Source organism: Penicillium chermesinum (genome assembly GCF_028974085.1).
Source record: "Penicillium chermesinum strain IBT 19713 chromosome Unknown utg000008l:1.0-1752722.0:1.0-1753981.0, whole genome shotgun sequence".
NCBI lineage: Eukaryota > Fungi > Ascomycota > Eurotiomycetes > Eurotiales > Aspergillaceae > Penicillium > Penicillium chermesinum.
Window position 1 is genome coordinate 731,124 of NW_026695318.1, and position 19,174 is coordinate 750,297.

General features: G+C 50.8%; 6 protein-coding genes across 6 annotated transcripts; 4 read left to right on the forward strand and 2 right to left on the reverse strand.

Moving 5' to 3' along the window:
• Positions 1-497: 497 nt before the first annotated feature.
• On the forward strand, positions 498-2,923 carry N7468_010063 (Zn(II)2Cys6 transcription factor; the record flags this gene model as incomplete). The annotated part of the gene is made up of 5 exons (XM_058479358.1): positions 498-1,414; positions 1,466-1,900; positions 1,953-2,439; positions 2,499-2,828; positions 2,879-2,923. The coding sequence occupies 5 exons, from the start codon at positions 498-500 to the stop codon at positions 2,921-2,923; spliced, it is 2,214 nt and encodes a 737-aa protein (XP_058325926.1).
• A 2,247-nt stretch (positions 2,924-5,170) lies between these two features.
• Positions 5,171-7,044, reverse strand: N7468_010064 (putative DNA damage repair protein Mus42; the record flags this gene model as incomplete). Its single annotated transcript, XM_058479359.1, is given in 2 exon segments — positions 5,171-6,972; positions 6,990-7,044. 2 exon segments carry the CDS (start codon positions 7,042-7,044, stop codon positions 5,171-5,173), a joined length of 1,857 nt encoding a protein of 618 aa, XP_058325927.1.
• A 370-nt stretch (positions 7,045-7,414) lies between these two features.
• N7468_010065 (uncharacterized protein) lies at positions 7,415-9,062 on the forward strand (the record flags this gene model as incomplete). Its single annotated transcript, XM_058479360.1, has 3 exons — positions 7,415-7,501; positions 7,559-8,008; positions 8,076-9,062. 3 exons carry the CDS (start codon positions 7,415-7,417, stop codon positions 9,060-9,062), a joined length of 1,524 nt encoding a protein of 507 aa, XP_058325928.1.
• Positions 9,063-9,505: 443 nt separating this feature from the next.
• N7468_010066 (uncharacterized protein) lies at positions 9,506-12,582 on the forward strand (the record flags this gene model as incomplete). The annotated part of the gene is made up of 3 exons (XM_058479361.1): positions 9,506-9,749; positions 9,880-11,669; positions 11,839-12,582. 3 exons carry the CDS (start codon positions 9,506-9,508, stop codon positions 12,580-12,582), a joined length of 2,778 nt encoding a protein of 925 aa, XP_058325929.1.
• A 403-nt stretch (positions 12,583-12,985) lies between these two features.
• Positions 12,986-16,902, reverse strand: N7468_010067 (DUF3591 domain-containing protein; the record flags this gene model as incomplete). Its single annotated transcript, XM_058479362.1, has 2 exons — positions 12,986-16,551; positions 16,731-16,902. 2 exons carry the CDS (start codon positions 16,900-16,902, stop codon positions 12,986-12,988), a joined length of 3,738 nt encoding a protein of 1,245 aa, XP_058325930.1.
• An 865-nt stretch (positions 16,903-17,767) lies between these two features.
• Positions 17,768-18,951, forward strand: N7468_010068 (uncharacterized protein; the record flags this gene model as incomplete). The annotated part of the gene is made up of 3 exons (XM_058479363.1): positions 17,768-17,941; positions 18,002-18,085; positions 18,256-18,951. The coding sequence occupies 3 exons, from the start codon at positions 17,768-17,770 to the stop codon at positions 18,949-18,951; spliced, it is 954 nt and encodes a 317-aa protein (XP_058325931.1).
• Positions 18,952-19,174: the final 223 nt, after the last annotated feature.

Consider the following 19,174-nt stretch of genomic DNA (forward strand, 5'->3'; position numbering starts at 1 on the left):
GCGGCGGACTTGACGAATAACGATAACGAACACGAATAACGGTAACGAACACGATCACAAGAGAGAAACAATACTATTTTGAACCTACTGTGAATTCAAGCTCGGTTAGAGAAACTAAGACGCATGTAAAGTCAATCGGTGATTCATTCGCTCCCTTCGACGCGGCTACAGCGTCAGTACCTGAACGGGCACTATCTCTAGACTCCTTTCCCGTACTGCCGATCTTAACAAGTGCAATTGTGGCTATTCAGCCAAAGGGCTCACCCCGTGAAAACCGAAATGTCGGGTATGTCTTCAAGTTGGTAAAAAAGCAATCCGGCAGTGGACAGGAACAGCCCCGCGCTCCACTCCCGCGATCTTCCCATCCCCGGGATCCCCCATCCCCCGGATTCTTCTTCTCCTGGCCTCACTTCCAGCACACCGCTGGCGCATCCACAAATCATCAGTTCAGGTGGCACTTGGCAGTTCTAGGCCCAGCGCTGATCCTGCCCTCGCAAATGGCATCTATTAGCGGTCCCGGGGCTGAGATACCTCGGGCTGGGCCGATCGGGCCTGGAAGCCTCGGTGATGACGCCGCGAGCAATCGGCGCAAGAGGAAGTCTGGCTCCCCGCTTCCCTCGAATAAGAGTGATAAGCAGCCCAAATTCGCCACTCGCCAGAGGATCACCCGAGCTTGTGACTCGTGCAAAATCAAAAAGACGAGGTGCACGGGCACTCTGCCTTGCACAAGATGCACGCGGCTATCACTTCCTTGCAGATACAATGCAGCTTATTCGAGGGGTCTACCACCTACACCTCTTCCCGCTTCGCAGGGAAGTGGGTACTCGGAAGCTAGTCGTGATGGGAGCACAGCACCGTCCAGTGATGAATTCTCCCATCGCGCCGCTTCGATCCCACGAGATGCGGCCAGCCGTCACCTCGGTGGTTCGGGCCGGCAGGTAGTTTCGGTGCGCAACTCACCGGAACCGGGATCGACGGACTTCGAAGGAAACTATATAGGCCCAGCGTCGGGGATTTCGTTTATCAATCGCGTATGGAGTCGATTGCATCAAGATGAGAAAGCAAGTGTTCTTGATGACCTGCAAAATGCATCGTCGAAGAATACTGCTGTGTTCTCGTTCGGCGATAACCCGTATAGCTACGATAAGGGCGCGGAGTTCCTGCTGCCAACATATGACAAGGCCATGGAGCTGGTCGCTATCTACTTTGACTTTTCGATGGTGACCTATCGTTTCTTACATCGAGGTCAGGTCGAGAATTGGGTCAAATGCATATATGAGGATAATATTTCGGCGACGAATCTTCCTACGGGGAATATGGTTGCCAGGACGGCTATTGTCCTCACATTATTCGCTGTGAGCACATTACACGCAGATTTGCAGCCAGGGAGGAGAGCAGGAGATCGCATCAAAAGGTGAGTGCTCTCTTCAATATGCCGAGAATCGGAATTACTAAGACAAGACAGTGAACACTGGTTCGCTGCCTCCAAGCATATCTCTTCTATTGAGTCTGGCCCGCCGCGGCTGGAAACGATACAGGTCAGGTTGATCCAATGCCTTTATCTTCTTTCCTCATCCCGAGCCAACGAGTGTTGGTACTCCTTCGGAACGGCGTTGCAGGTTGTGACCGCTCTGGGCCTTCATCGCAAATCACCTGCAAAACGATCCAATCATGGGATCTCGTATCTCGAGCTACAAATTCGAAAACGCATCTTTTGGAGTGTCTATACTTTGGATAAATACCTCAGCATCATGTTTGGACGGCCTCGGCTGCTGCATGATGAGGATATCGACCAAGAGCTTCCGGACGAATTGAACGATGAAGACCTGCTAGAGGAAGATCCTTCACGGCGAACTGGATCTGCAGATAGTATGATGATTGCGTCTGTTTTGCATTACCGGTTTGTCTTCTTACTCTGTCCAACCACCTGTACATCAACCTGACACCCCCAGACTCGGGCGCATCCTTGGTGGAATCTCCCGCCAACTATACAGCATTAACCCTATATCCCGCGATTCGCCGCTCGACACCGCAGTCCGACTCACATCGGAGCTAGAAAAATGGAAAGAAAGCGTCCCACCAATCTTCAACAGCGTCCGCCCAGCTAGCCTCATCCCACCACTATGCCGACAGAGCCACGTCCTCCAACTCGCATACTCCCACGCCATGATCCACGTCACCCGCTCATTCCTTCTTACCGATTTCACCGATCTTAGCCGCCGCCCACACGACTCAAACTCGATAGTCAGCTCGCATGTTCAGAAATGCATTCAAGCCGCCGAAGATATCCTAACCATCATCGAAGCCCTCGTCCAGCAGAACACTTTCATCCCCTCATTCTGGTTCACCCACTACATTTGCTTTTGCGCTATTCTGGTTGTCTACATCCATATCATCCAGCAGCAACGCCAGTCCGTGGGGTCCAGTCCCTTCCACGGGGTCCGGCCGACCCAGCAAAAATGCACTTCTTATTTGCGCTGGCAGAGAACTGTCAGCAGCACCTGGCCGAGGCAACTCGCAAAAACTCCCCGAGCCGTCGCTACAGTATTATCCTTGAGGAGCTGAGGCGTGAAGTCCATCGGCAGATGGGCTCTGATGCCAGGTCTGATATCTATCAGCGCCCCGTGCAGCCTGAACCCGAGTCTCTTGTTCAAGGTGCGCTGGCGCCAAACGGGGACCAAGCGGTGACGCTGGGTGATCAGAGTGTGGAGTTCGAGGGGATGTCGGGGCTGTTGCAGGCGCCCGAGTTTGGGATCAATCCTGTTGAGGACGCGGGGCTTTTCGAGAGTCTCGAGGGCTCGATTTGGTGGGCCCAGCTGGACTCCTGGGTGAGTTTGATATATAATCCCGTAATATCCCGATGCTAATTTGGTTGTAGGCCCTTTCGAATTTTCCTAGTGATTCTTTCTCGTTCAATTTTTGACGAGCCGACGAACATATAGATTCTCTGTTTAGATAATTCTTACGTCTGATTAGGGTTTCTTCCTATCTACCGTGGCGAGCGTGGCCTCGGGGATGATGAACTCGATTTGATGAACTTGGGCAATCGTTTCGTAAAGTATTGACAAACGCCCCGCAGGTACCCAAGTGCATAAGTACCAGCGCTCAGATACATGTCGGTCCATTATAGTTATCCCACCACCGAAACGAGAAATAAGTGGGACATCATGCTGCTAGTCAAAAGCTTATTGAAACGTTCATTAACATACGTGAATAGCAGGTCCCAAAGCGAGGGTTTGGACACATTCCATTCCCGCGTTCCAATACGTGCTGTGAGGCTGAAAAGATGTATCTTGGTTTCGAGGCCAGGTACGGAGGTCAGGCGAGGTGCTTCGGTCAGAATACGGGGGGGATCTCCCGCTCAAGCTCATGATAGCGCCCGTGCACCAAGTCGGCGTCATACTATCATAAGTATTCGCTATCTGCGAATGAACACACTATCACATAGAAAGGCCTTGAAGCGAACATTCAATACCATCTGGGCTCCCCTTCCAAGCAATCAATATCAGATCTGCCGTGTTATACCTACTATTCTTTTAGCATTGTGACCTGAATACGGAGCCCTGAAGATCACAGCAACATTGTTCTTTTCCTCTCAACCATTGGTGTCAGCACGACCAGGATGCAAAACCGGGAGCTTCACAGAAGAAACATGATCTATATAAGCTGGGTAGCAGCCAGTCATAGGAGTATCTCAATGATCAGCTCCACGTAACTCCGTCACTGGATTTACTGCGCGTCCTCCTTGTTTTCGCATCACCAGTTCTGTCATCGCTATACTGGAACCATGTCCGTGCTGAATGTACGTTCAATCACACTCAGTGCAGGACATTGGGCTGCAATGCAATTCCATTTTGGTCGAACGTGCTTGATACTATTCCAAGCACCGCATCGTCAGTCCGATCGGTACGGAGTATGGCAGGCAGGCTGCACAGTCATAGTCAGCGTCTGCTCATCAGTAGCGGGCTTACCTATGGAGCTGACATGGGGTCGCCTGTGCCTGCGAGCATACTAGCCTGCAGCTCCGCATTCAGGATTTGTCAAGCGGCCTATGTGACTATTTTGTTGGTGGCCCAACGCCGTAAGAGCTGGCTAATAGCCGTCGAGCCAAATGGGAGGAAGTTGATGTTGAGCAAGCATTGCTCCTTTTGATTTATTGAGGGATTTTGCCGTGCGCTTCGAGCTTGCGAATGATGAAGCTATGAGAGCACTTCTATTTTGATGCATGCATACTAGAACTTTCAAGCATTTTCACTTTCGTAACTTATCATGTCGGGATCCTCGCGCGAGGAATATCGCCCTCGTGAAACAAAGCTTCGAATGTGAAACAAATAACAAAAGAAACCGGTGAAAACGCAGGTGTGGATGAAAGGGGCCAGATGCTTTTTAGCGGGAGGGAAAAAAAAGTGGACTCGCGGGGAATCGAACCCCGGACCACTCCCATGCTAAGGGAGTATTATACCACTAAACCACAAGCCCGCTTGTTATGATGAGGTGCGGCTTTTTGGCAATACACGTTAAAGTGATAAAATTTGCACAATCTGACCTGATTACTTTAGCAACCTCCGCGCTACCCATAGTTCCTGCTTGTTTGAGGAGTGTTCTAGCCAATTCGACCCATGTTTTACTCTGAGAGCATGTTTAGCTCCTGAGTCTAACCAATATACTCAATTTAAGTACTTATACATCAATCGTAATCCTTCCCAGGTTTGTCCCCGGTGTTCTGTGTTTGAGTCCGGGAGCGGTACTAGATATATATACAAGGTAATGGTATTACCTGAGATTTTAAGTCGCTTTGAAGCTGAGCCCTTTTGATGTCAAGTTTACGAAATCCCACGATATCATCCTCCGTCCTACCCACGCACGGCGGAGAGTACTATTTATCTGGTACTACTTCCTGCGGCGTAGACCTTTAGTAGCTCCAATAACACTTGGGATCACTAGCAGCCGTGTATTGCAAAACAGAATGCGACCGGGGGACGCAACTGGATCAAAATCGAAAATTAGACTGATCCGAGCACTAGCAGTACAAGTACGAAGCCTGAAGGCCACGGGCCCTAAGACAAATACTGGCATGTCTAAAATTAGACAGCTATAGAAGAATTCAAGTTCTCTTATGAATTCCAGTGCGTATATCATCACTCATTGCATCATAGAGAGTATTTACAAATCAGGCAAAGTCCACAGCAGGTTGCCCCTTTGCCCTCAAAGTATCTCGAACGCTCTGCTGCATAGTCTCAATAGCATCTGCCCATGAAACAACGTCCTCGTCTGGGGAAACCTGAGGCTCCTCCTGTCCATGCTGCCCAACGAGCCACATCAACCATCGTACAACAGAGACTGCCTTTTCCGTATCATTCTCCTCGGTTATCACCCTTCGGAGGTATGTACATAGTGCCTCGACGTCGTCACTATATGGGCCATCAGATATGAAGGTTGAATGCCAAGCGCTGATTGCATTCTGAAGATCTTCTAAATTCGATAGGCCTTGTGATGTAAACACCGGTACCTCTGACGGAGACGACTCCCTTTTGCCCGGAGAAGTTGTAGCACCGGGGGTTGAAGATTGAGGCTGGGCCTGGGGCTGTTTCGCAGGCGGGGGAGGTGAAGGAGTAGGCCCAGGACTCCCTTTGCTAGAGGTTGGCGCAGCAGCCTGAGAGATAAATCCAAACTTCGCAAGAGTCTTGTTAGCACTATTATTGGGTCTGTTAGACTTGGTAGGCTCTTTCTTGGGTGGCGATATGTTCCTTTTGCCCTCTGTAGGCCTAGGAGCTGCAACAGGAGAGGCTGCGGCAGGTGATGATAAAGCTGATAGGGGTGCAGCTGCATACTGCTGGTCATAGTAGCCTAATACTTCATTGCGAATGTCTTCTGGTAACGCAGCCAAAGCTTCTGGATCCAGTTGCGACGGGGAAGAATGGCCCGCAGTGCATGATTTCTCGGATTGCGTTGGAGAGGGTTGTGACTGACGCGGCCGAGGACATGGAGAGGCAGACCCGGGGCTTTTCCGAGGCCGTGCCTGTGCCGCGAGCTTGGACCTAATGTCACTCACAGGTGCAGGTGTGCCTTTTGGTTCTGGCCGAGGTGGCATAATGAACTGCGAGCCAGAGAGATTCAGCGGTTTGTGAGCGCTGTTACTCAAGACTGGATCGACCTGGATCCGAGCGGAAGCGTCTTTGTGAGGGCTCTCTAGTTCATCAGGATCCTCTAAATCCAGGATAGTCCTTTGCTTTGAAGGGGTGGTAGTGGATTGCTCTTGATCATTGGCTTGGAGCCACTGATCACCAGCAAGGGTTGTTGAAGTTCCAGCACTCTGTTCTTGGACTGGGGTAGAGTCTGGTGAATTTTGCCTAGCTAGTGAATCCGAGCGCTGAGGAGGTCCCGAAGTCCTGCCCGAATCGGCAGCCAGCAGCTGGGAATTGTACCAGCTGGTATTGGACTGTTCTCTATACCCCGACCGCAAGGTGTTGGTCTCACTAGTCATGTGACCGCCACCGAATTTTAAAATCTTTTGAGATTGTCCTTCATCCACAGCCCGAAATTCGTTCCATGGTAACAGGCGGCCTGCCTTGATACTCTCTGTAACCCATGCGGGCTTCACAATGCGGTATCGTCGGAATTCGTCTCGTTTCTTAGGCGTCAGCGAACTGGCGATGATATGGGTTGCCGACGTCTTGTTGTCTAAGTATTGCAGGAAGCCCCCTCCATGGCTGACAATGAGGCGATGTAGATCTTGTAAAGAGGGCTGGGTGTATCCATTAACGTGCGCAACTATCCCGCGGAAGATTGGAGGGCAGTCCCGAGAGGACGCTCGGATTTCAGCATCCAGATTCTGTAGTTTAATTTTCTTGCGTCGCATGTAGTCTCCGAAGCCCCCAAAAGCAGAGGCCTCATATTCTTCGCCTGTTTCATCGCGAAATTCGTCTAAATCGACTTCGATAAGCCTCGGTCCAAGTTGAATTAGATTGGGTACTCATATAAGTACTCACGATTTTCGATGCGCTTTCGCACCGCGCTCGAATTAGAATCGAGACGAGAGCCCATCCTGGGCCAGCCCGTTTGCCATGTACTAAATACTCATATGAAGACGCGCGCTCAGCAATGGAGTGCACGAGCGACGCGTTGGGGGGCAAAAACCGGAGCAATGGCACGGCGGTGTAAAAGGCGGTCTATGGAGGCAAAGCAAGAGCGGTCTGGGCCGCGCTGATGATATCATTGGCTGAAAATTCGGGCAAAAAAAAAAATAAGTTAAAGGAAAAAAAAAAGAGCTTCGGCGATCTTTGCTACCGAGTTTGGGATCATTCTCTTCCTCTTCCATCCACAACCTGCCTTGCTTCAGTGGTTGCTTTCATTCCTTCTTTCTGCGTTCCTTCTATCTCGCATTGCTCCCTTTTCAAATTCCCAATAAATCAAAATGTCTGGTGTTCAGCCTGTCGCAGTCTACGCCCTCCGGGTTCCTCCTGGAGTTATGGTGCCCGCTGTGCCCGGTGCCGCCGCGTCGGTCAGTATAAAAAAGCTGTGCAAACGGCCACTAAACTCCAGCTAACATCTCAAATAGTTCCGTGTGAGCATGGCCGCCATTGACCCTGATGAGGAGGCCGACTTCGAGGACGGCGACAGCAGCAAGGCCGCCCGCGCGACTTTGAAGATTGTTCGCCCTCCTCCTGGTCTTGACCTGGAAGAGGGTGACGAGGACTACAGCGATGAGGAAGATGATGAAGAGTACGACTCTGACGAGGAGGAGGTCAACGGTGGCCCCAGCGACAAGGAGAAGGCCCGCAAGCTGAAGCAGGCCGCCGCTCAGCGCGAACTTGCTGAGGCCATGGAAGAGGACGACGACGATGAGGATGAGGAGGAGAGCAGCGGATTCGACCTCAAGGCTGCTATTTCTAAGCTCATCAAGGGCAAGGAACCTGCCAATGACGATGAGGAGTCCGATGATGATGACGAGTCCGACGAGGGCCTGGACCTGGACGAGAATGTCATCTGTACTCTGACCCCCGATAAGGTAAGCAATCCTTTGATTTCAGTCTGAAATTACCTATTGCAATCGGGATCTAACAAATAAAAAATAGAACACTCAACAGCCTCTGGATATCACCGTCTGCGAGGGCGAGCCCATCTTCTTCAAGGTTACCGGTACTCACACTGTCTTCTTGACCGGAAACTATGTCCTTCCTCTTGATGAGGCTCGTGCTGGCTCTGATGACGAGGATGATGAGGATGACGATGAATATGATCTCTCTCCCGACGAGGACGAGCTTGACATTGACGACATCATGGCCATGGAGGACGACGAGAGCGACGACCTGGACGGGATGGAGGATCCCCGTATTACTGAGGTCGACAGTGAGGAGGAAGAGGCTCCCAAGCTTGTTGAGGCAAAGGCCAAAGGCAAGAACAAGCGTGCTGCTGAGGCCGCCGAGGGACTTGACGACTTGATTGCCAAGGGAGAGCCTGCCCTGACCAAGGCCCAGCAAAAGAAGCTCAAGAAGAACAACGGTGATGCCGCTGCTGTTGAGCCCAAGGAGACCAAAGCCGACAAGAAGGAGGCTAAGGAGGCTAAGAAGGATGCCAAGACCGATAAGAAGGTCCAATTCGCTAAGAACCTCGAGCAGGGCCCTACTCCGTCCGGAGACAAGCCCGTTGGCACTCTCGGCGTGAAGGAAGTCAAGGGTGTTACAATTGACGACAAGAAGCTTGGCAAGGGCCCCGTCGCTAAGGCCGGCAACACCGTTGCCATGCGCTACATTGGCAAGCTTGAGAATGGCAAGGTCTTTGACTCCAACAAGAAGGGCAAGCCCTTCTCCTTCAAGCTTGGCAAGGGCGAGGTGATCAAGGGTTGGGACATCGGGGTTGCTGGTATGGCTCCGGGTGGTGAGCGTCGTATCACTATTCCCCCTCACCTTGCCTACGGCAACCAGAAGCTCCCTGGTATTCCCCCCCAACTCCAAGATGATCTTCGATGTCAAGCTGCTCGAGATCAAGTAGATTCTGTGTGTCCTTCCTTGTCCCTTCTACCACTGATCTGCACGGGTGTTTTTGTGGCTCTTACGGTTTGATTGCATGATTTCCCATGATATCCTGCCTGTTTTCATTTCGTTTACCTTTTGAACAGAGGTCATCATGAGGAATTTGTACCCCTGCATGGAAAAGTGCTTGATTTTTTTTTTTGGGTCCTGTTTGTATCTCTATTGAATTCATTGTTACCTCTGGCTGGGCAGATTTTGTTACTCCCTTTTCCGACTCGAAGTTTAAATTAAAAACCGTAAAGTTCTCGCTTTCCTTGGGTCGTACTTTCCCCCAATGCTGTGCTCAACTGCGTGAAGATCCTTCTTTCCACCTGGGCAGCATTGCCGGACAGGCTGGAGCTCTGTAGTCCAAACATTCGAGCTTTACACCGTCACTATTTGCAACCTGCTACTGCTTCCCACAAGCGCAGATATTCGACCATTCTCACTATAGACAATCTCTTAACTCGTTCATTTCTTTATTCGCTGACAGCATGTCTATCCTTTATCCAAAGCAAGTCAGAAAGCGTCGAAGCGTTTTCGGCCTCTGGATTCCGACCAAAATTGTCACAGTAACCAACAAATGCGATCCCTCTCCACCTGATTCTGCGATCTCCGACAGTCCTGCATCCGAACCGATCATCAACCACAGAGTAAGGAAAGACCGATTCAAGGTTCGCTTAACTCGTAGCGGCTCGAAGCTGCTTCTGTTCCTTGGTCTCGGGAGTTCTTCCAACAGTAAGTTTGCCTTGGTCAAACGCACGACTGAATGCTGACGGATCTGGCCCAGGCCATAAAACAAACGTGGAATCCGTTTCTTGTCAAGAAAGCCACGAAGTCCAGCCTCAAACCATACCTTCTCCTGCAGTTGATCAGGTGAACCCTATATATATGGCGGACGACATTCAGCGGAGCGAACCACTTGTCACAGTTCCTTCGGTTACTGTCGAGACCCAGAGCTGCAAAGCACAAATCAATCTGCAGGAAGAAAACGGGAATATTGGACCGAAAGAAATTGACCAGCCCGTTGAAGAGGACAATCCCCGGCCTTTCCAGAAAGATGATGCACAAGATGCGTGTGTCGCCGTTAGCCTTGACCCACAGACATTTGGCCCAACGCTTGTCAACCGTCTCTCGCAACGAATTTCCATGACCTTTGGTAATCCAACCGTGATTCGTCGGGCTCACTTGCGCTCTAGGCCAAGTATCTATTTCGCTGATCCTCCAACTGAAACTAGACAGGGGGATGGGATTAATGATAGCTCTGAGCCTTCTAGCCCGAGTAGTCATGGATCTCCGCAAGAGCGCTCCACTCAAGCAACACCAGTCACTTCAATTGAATCCAACAATTCAGGAGACAAAGACAAAGATTCAACGGCAGCATGCCAGGTTGAATCGGAGCACATATCGGAGACACCTGTATCTCCAAGCACAGCCAGCAGTAATTCCCCTATGATTACACCGTCTATCGTAACTGTCGAAGCAGCAGCTGTGGCTAAGGTATACCTTGAGCTATACTTCGATTCGATTTTCCAGAGTGTTAATCCTCGAGTTCAGCGTCAGCATGAACTTGAGCAACACATCTATGCCTTTCAACTCGCCCCCGCGGAGCAGGCGGCAGTCAGATCCAATTGGGTATTGCAAGAAAATGAACATTTGCGCCACTGTCGGGCCTTGAAGACTAGCATGCGATCTCGAAAGCCGAAAAATGCAGTTTCAAACGCCGGATACGAGGTCATCAAGATTCTAGGCAAGGGAAGCTTTGGCGTAGTGCGTTTGGTCCGTGAAAAGGACACTGAGAAGAGACCCTCTCAAGAAGAGCTCGCTTCAACTCATGAGGGGAGCTTCACGAGTGCGAAGTTCGCCACGTTTGGCATGCTACGCTCGGCCGTTGATGGAACCAAGAGCAACAGACGAAGATTCATGACTGCGGAAAAAAAAGAGGTCTACGCCATGAAAGTCATCAAGAAGTCAGACATGATTCGCAACTCACAGGAAGGACACATAAGAGCCGAAAGAGATTTTCTGGTCGCTTCCGAAAGCTCTCGCTGGGTTGTGCCATTGATCACCAGTTTCCAAGATGATAAATTCCTATATCTTGTCATGGATTATATGGTTGGCGGCGACTTTCTCGGGCTCCTGATCCGAAAGGATATTCTTCGAGAAGACTGGACGCGCTTCTATATTGCCGAAATGATTTTGTGTATCGAGGAGGCTCATAGGCTTCATTGGATACATCGTGACGTGAAGCCGGACAATTTCCTTATATCCGCGTCGGGCCACCTGAAGATTTCAGACTTCGGCTTAGCTTTCAATGGCCACTGGTCTCATGACCAGATATACTACAACACGCACCGGAACACTCTCCTGGAAAGGCTAGGGATCAATGTCCAGGGAGATGTGGAGGACCAGAAAGCTGCAGGTGAAGCAGATCCTGAAGGTGCCACAGCCTTCAATGTTGGGTCAAACGGACTCCTTGACTACTCGAGAGCTCAAGTTCCATCGACAGATCTTTTGGATTGGCGCAACAACAAAGAGCGACGGCGCTTTGCCAAGAGTGTCGTTGGCACTAGCCAGTATATGGCGCCCGAAGTCATTCGCGGCGAGATGTATGATGGACGCTGCGACTGGTGGAGCTTGGGTATTATTCTGTACGAGGTGAGTAGGCTCGAGCTGCCCGACGCCTAAGCAAACCCTGACGCTTCTTCGCAGTGCCTGTATGGCTTCACCCCATTTGCCTGCGAAAATCGGCACGAGACCAAACTCAAGATTCTGGTAAATGTTAGCTCAACTCATTGTCTGTGACTGTGCTAACAAACCTGACCAGCAACATTCACGGACTCTTCAATTCCCCCGAGAAAAGCCATCAGACAAGCTGGTATCCAAGGAGGCTATTGACCTTATCCACCGAATTCTTCAAGAGCGTGAGATCCGGCTTTCTTGTGATAAGTACCAGGCTAACGATGTCTTGATCGGACGCCCGGTCTCTGCACACTTTCTATACTCCATGGACCCACGATACAGGCACATCACAAGCTACTTCGTATATCCAAATGATGCCGTTGACATCAAAGCCCATCCCTTCTTCAGAGGCATCCGATGGAATGAGCTGCACCTTAGTTCACCGCCTCTGGTACCACGAGTCCGAAACTGGGAAGACACTCGTTATTTCGATGACTGGAAGTCCACTGGCCGCTGGGACGAGGTGTCCGCTGGAAGTGAATCAGATAATGCGGAGGAAGAGGCCGGCGATGATGCCGGTAGCCCGAATATTACGCCTGAATCACCCGAAGCATACGCAGACGCCGATCAAATCAGCCCGTTGGAACCCGTGGCCCCCAAAGCTGATGCACAGAAAGCACAAGATGCAGAGAAGAAGGATCAAAAGCGCGCCCGTGATAAAATACTCCGTGACAAGAAGGTTGGCCGTGCTGCACTTGAGATCCGGAAGCATGGTGCCTTTCTAGGTTACACTTATCGCCGTCCGAAGGGGCCTGCTCTGGCACTTGGCACAGAGCGAGGACGACAGCCTTTTGGCCGGGGTCATTTGATCGACATGTATTCGCCCTAAAAAGTCACCATTTTGGAGCTCAAGGGGCGCATTTCGGATGTCTGAAATTCCTTTCACTCTCCGATCGGGTCATTTCTACGTGCCAGAACTTGAACACTCTTTCTATGATTGTGTGGGGGGATTTCTTGCTCTGCTTGTCTTGCGCAGCATGTCATCATCGTTCGTTCATTATTATTAGACTACAACCTAGATACCCAATATCACTAGTTCTTCATGAAGCTTAGTGATCGAGGAAGCTTGGTTGCCGTAGCATCAATATAATCTTAGCATCAGTGTCACTACATGTCGAAGACAAGGCTAATCAGCATACAAAAGATCTTACAATGTTCATCATTACAGTTCATGATTCCGAAGCACAGATATTGTGGATTGATTTTGGAAACGCATCAACTTGGGTATCAGATTACAGAACAGGAGCATTCATCGAGAACGCCGAATCAGTGACTCGATCCTCGGGTCTCATAGTACCATTAAGCAACGGACAGAGCTTCTTGTTGGTCTTGATATGGCCGACTTGACCACAATTTGCACATTTGCGCTGCGTACCAGCTGGCTTGCCATCGGGTCCTTCGCCAGTGCGGACGATACCTTTCTGCTTCTCACGAGCGAAACGACGCTCCTTGTTGCGGTTCAAACGCTGGAGCTCAGCTTCGAGAAGTTTGCGGTTGCGAGCGTCCAACTCGGGATTGCCCGTTGGCTGGAGCAATTCCAGCTTTGTGGTCAGAGCGTCAGAGCGATGGCGATGTTGCACGTACTGACGGATAACGCGAGGGTCGGATACAAACTGCTCCTTCTCGACAGTATTGCCGTCTGCATCACGCACCGTGCGAACAATGCGCAAGACTTTGCCCTTTTGGTCCGCGAAGCTCAATCGGCTAAACTGACTGGTGGTTTCGTCGTCACGACGGGGGGCTGGAGTCTGCGCTTCGGAGCGAGGGGTTGGTTTATCAAAGCCGTCGTGCTCTTCGGCTTGATCAATGTCGCTTTCGTCATCTGATTGCTCGATCGTCGAGGAAAGACTGGCTTTTTGGGCGTCCCATATCCGGCGGATCGAGGTTTCATATGACTTTTGCTGGCGGGCAACGTTGTAGCTGTGGCCGCCTAGTTCCTTGAGTCGCTGGGCATCAAGTTTATCTTCAACACTTTCACCGATAGCTTTGAAGCCGCCCTTCATGGATGTCTTGATGAAACTGAATCCTTCACCGCGGCCGGTAGGATCACCTTCGCCGTGAAGCTTAAGCATAGCTTTGCCTTGGGAGGCTAAAAGGAAGTTACGGCTCGCCTTCCAAGGAGCCATTTGCTGTTCGAAGCTTTCACCTTCCTCGTCATCATCGTTATCATTGGCATTGTCTTGGTCATTGCCAAAGCCAGTGTCGGTCAGATGTTGCTGGCCGACCTGCATTGACTCAAGAAGACAGACATCTTCAGGCTGGACCCACGCTCGGATGGTGTCTTGGTCAGGAAGAACTGGATCCAACGGCTTCCAATACTTGGTATCCTTGTCGTGCTGGAGAAAATCTTTGACTTTCTGTCGATTCTGCATGTCAGTCGTGTTTGGAATATGAGCAGTGACATCGCTGATAGAAAGGCGCTCATCGGCACTCTTCTTAAGAAGTCGGTAAACCAGCATCTTCATGCGGTTCTTTGCGACTGTTGTAACCTTGCGCGAATGCGGCCCAGGAATGTCAACAGACGGGAATTGCTGACCAGCAACGTAGAAGTTATCGACGTTACGGATAACATAGGTACTACCGGCGGAGCTGGTAGAGCTTCGGACGACCAAGAAGTCATTTGATTTCGTCTGGTGTGGATACAAGGGTGCTCTGTACATTGAGTTCGAGATTGCGGGCACGACCTCACCTGGGTCAACATGACCAAAAATAGAGAATGGACTCTTGTCTTGTGGGAGCAGGACGACTGTTTCACCAATATCCGCTTTGGGGCGAGTAGGGTCGTCTGGATTTTTTCGACGATAGTAGTTGATGAAACGATTACACATGCCAAAGTTAGAAAGCGCCATGGGCGCTTCTTCCGAATATTCTACCAGCAAAGATGTGGAATTGTCGGCCATCGAAAGGGACTTTGTCGAGTCGTAGAGCGATTTTGCATCTTTCCCTTTGACATGCCGACGCTTGACATGCGCTGGATTCTTGAACCAAGAAGTTTGACCGACACGAAAGACCATGGAAGGTCTGTGGAATGAACGAGCTTGGTCTTTCGCAAGTTCAGTCTTGTAATAAGGCCACTGTAAGCGCAAGGCAGGCATGGCATGCTCGAGAGTAACATTGCCAAGAGTGCTGCGGATCTTGTTCTGATGATTTTGCTTGAGCATGTCGTAAGCTTGGTCATTTGAAATGTTGTAGCGCTGAGTCATGCGGCGAGTAAGAGTAGTGTCAACTTCATCTCGGAGACGTAAGACACCATGCTTGGGCTTGTGAGCTAGTGCCTCTGGTTGGAGTTCCTCTACAAGTATTTTTGGGTCGTTCAAGTCAATGACCACCTTTTTCGCACTTCGTGAGCATGCCTTTTCAGGGTCATCCAGCAGAGGAATATCGATATGGTAGAGCCCAATGACGTCCTTCGGGGTAGGGCCGGTTTTGCGCTTCTTCGACGCATGTTCTTCTTGGAGAAGCCAATCATCGTCGTCCTCCAAAGGTTTCATTTCAGGCTCAGATGCCGCCTTCAGGGTATCATCCACGATATCGTCCTTGACTTCCCAGTCCGCGCAGATGACCCGAAGATCTTGCATAGTGATTCCCCCGGGTAGCAGTTCATCACTGTCACCATCACCCAGCTCGTCAGTTTCCTCTTCCTCCTCTTCCTCAGGAGATCCTTCGATACGTATGAGACATGGATTGTAGTTGAAACCCACCTTCGGGGGCTGGGTTGATTTGAACACACGTTCATGATCAGGCTCTAGCTCGATATTAACCTTTGTTGGAAGGACCGGCTTGGGGACCTTCGAGGGTTTCATGCCAACGAAGATCGCCTTTTTGTGAGGAATGATCTCGAGCCATCGAGGAAGTGTGTTGCGGTCGAATTTAGGGAATAAGGAATGGAGGAATTCTTCATCGCTCTCAGGTGGTGCAGGCACCTCGCCTGGACGGGATCCGGCCATCGCAAATAAGGACTGTTGCAACTTCCAGTCGCGAAGGGTTTCGGCGTCCATCTCCTCAGAGACTATGCTGGCATCGTCGGCCATTTCGTCCAGGTCATCTTGGATCGTTTGCGCTTCCTGCTCTGAAACCGGGGGGATGGGTGGTAATTCAACAGGCTGGCTTGTTAATGGTGGCTCATCATCTTCGAAGAGGTCATGAGTATCATCATGAGCAGCCGAAGGCGAAGCGGCACCTTCACCAAACAGATCATCAAGATTGTCTTCCTGCCCTTGAACTGCGCCATCTCCCTCTCCGAAAAGATCCTCACCCGCCTCAAATAGCCCGATATCATCTCCGGCGTCGGGGAGGGTATCAGTTGCGGCAGTTTCAGTGGGTTGTAGACGAGCTGGCCCGACTGCATCTTCCTCCTCAGGAAGTTCATCGTCATCGAAGTCTTCAAAGTCGATCGCATCGTCTGCCTTCTCGCCTGTTTCTAAGTCTCGTGATAAGAAGTCTAGCTGCGGTCCGTTATAGCTGTTCAGCTGCGTCATCAAAGTATTAAAATCCGTATCATCCGCGGCGTCCGCCTCGGGATTACCGGTGGCGTGCGGCATGGTTGCGATTGTTGCGTGCTTTGATCTGCTCGAGTTGCGAGGTTGCAAGAACACGGCGGGTGGGCAACGGTGGTGGAGTGAGCGGCGTAAATAACAGGCACCGGCGAATGAAGGGTTCAGGTAGAGCACATCTGGTAGAAAAGCTCGTTCACCAGGATGGTGAAAAGTCCAGGCGAACGAGACGGATCGGGCGACGAAGTGAGGGTAATGAAGGAGGAAGTCGCGCGAACCTGATGGACGGGCCGCCTGTTGGCCGCCTGAGAAATCAGGTCCGCGTTCAACGAAAATGGGCTAAACCAAATAAGGAAACTAGCTTCTACAACTTGGAAGGTAAAATACTTGGCTTCAGAAAGACCCAAGCTATGGTGATGGAAGACCCATCCCTTGGCGAAGTGGTTTAAAAGCTATTTTAATTTGAAGCCTCCGTAAAAAACACAAAGAGCTTTGCTCGCGCCGCCCATCGAATAATGCATGACTGTCGCCTTCTGGCCATCGGGGACGTATTTCGCCAGTTGCCGCACATCGGAAGAGCGTGGCAGGTAGAGAGCCATATGCTCGGTGAATAAAGAGTACTCTTTGTAAATTTTATCTAGAGAGTATGGCTCCATTGTGCTCAGATTGAACACTTCGTCTGATCGATATCCTGGGCCTATTCTTACGTATTAGAGGGCTTGCCGGTGATAGCTTGGAATAAAACTCACCTCCCCATGGTGGACTGGCAAAGATGACACTGTATGGGGAAAGGTCTTTCAAGACGTTTCTGAGGATCTCGAAGCAATCACCTTCAAACCAAGTGATCTTATTGGCAACACCATATATTTTTGCGTTGTGTTTAGCGCATTGGAGAGTGGCAGAATCCTTCTCAATCGCATAGACACGCTTCCAGTGCCCTGTTTTTGCAAATGCGATCGTGTTCCCCCCTGCACCGGCAAAGGCATCGACCAGAATGCTGCGCCCAGTTGGGCAAGCTTCAGCTATTTGTATTGCGATCTGCCTGCGGAATGCGTAAGCCGGAGGTTTGTAAAAGCGCATTTGAAACAGGCATGATAACTTACTCTGCAACAGGCTCCGGGGTGACTCCGAACCAGGCATCATCTGTCAGCCAGACCCCCTCGTCGTACTTGGAGAAGATCTGATACCGCTGATTCCAATAACTGCAGGAAAGACGAGTGAATCGCGTAGCTTTTATCTCGGGCGCGGAGAATCTTACCCTTGGATATCCCAGGGGACTTCTTCCAAACCCTCATAGTGATGCACCCCAGGGGGTGTTTCTTCCTCATCAGCCATAGTATTTTGGAGAGATGAAAGCACCTTTGCATCTCATTGACTCTTTGATAACGATAAAGACCCGCTGCGCTGTTTGCCGTGTTTGCACAAATATCCGGCCAGCTCGCATACTCGCGACAGCTTCAGCTTCACCACCAAACCCGATCATTGCCTCTATTTGATTCTTCGCTCGGATCACTCGCTAGGATGTTCGGGGCGCTTAACCGGTTTATCGGGCGCCTTGATGGCGAGCCTGCCCAGCAACCTCGAAGCGGACCCAGTGATAGCGCCTTCGGTTTCCAGGTACTTCGCAACAAAGATCCCGAGCTGCCCTTAGAGCCTTGGTTTGATTTTATTGTGGGAATAAATGGACACCCGATCGTAAGTTGGATACATCACACATATATGGCAAAGAAAACAACATCTAAAGCACGCTTGTAGGAGGATCCCGATCCGAATCTCTTTGCGACGGAGGTCCGCAACTGCGCGGGGTCCAACCTGACTCTAGAAATATGGAGCGCAAAGGTACTTTACCTGTGAATTGTCTTTTGATAATGCTGCATCTGGACCGAGGAACGCTAACCAGAATCTTGCCTCTTAGGGCCAGCGGACACATACTGTCAACGTCCCTGTTCCACCGTCAGGCGCATCCCTCGGCCTCGCCCTACAACTCGCCCCCCCTCAACTCAACCCAGCATATATGGCATATCCTCTCAATCCCCTCATCAGAGAGCCCAGCATACCGGGCGGGGCTTCTGCCGCACTCAGACTACATTATCGGAACGCCCAGTGGAACTCTACGTGGGGAGTCTGCCCTGGGAGAGCTGGTTGAAGACCACCTAGATCGAACCCTGGTCTTATGGGTGTATAATAGTGAATTCGATGTTGTGAGAGAAGTGGAACTTGTCCCGACCAGGAACTGGGGCGGCGAGGGTGCTGTCGGGGCAGAGTTGGGATATGGTGCTTTACACCGACTTCCTGTCGGATTGGGTGAAGAGGTAGAGGGACCTGGCGAGGTCGTTTTCGAAAGCCGTGAGGACGGTGCTTCCGAAACTGTCCTTGGAGCTACCGGTGCAGGAAACCCCCCAGCGGCTCCTACGAACTTCCTTGTCCCAGCAAACATGACGGCCGCACCACCTCTAACATCACAAATAAGGCCTAGTCCTTCCCCCGATAACAGATCATCGTCCAGTCGGCGTGGCAAGCCCCGCCCAGCAGCTTTCGATGATTACTTTGCCGAAGGTGAACAGAAAAGCCGCGAGGAGGACTTTGCTCCTACTCGCAAGTCGCCTTTGCCCCCGCCTCCGAAAGCAGGCTTCTCACCTCCACCCCACGATACACCTGCAGTGGAACAAGTGGAGGGAGCGCCGGGCCCGACGGAGGAAGGTTAATGAGCGGGAAATAGGCAGATATGAGATTACAATCATACCTATTGAAAGGCAACTTGGAAGTTCGGGGTTACTCTCACTAGAAGGAAAATAATACGCAATATTCCAAAATCCAAACCCAAGAGAGCTTCGATCATCTCCATAAGACTATTGTTGACAGAACGACAAAATAGTATTTTTTCTCTCAAACAAAAGAAATTGGTCCGGATATAACCATCGGATCTAA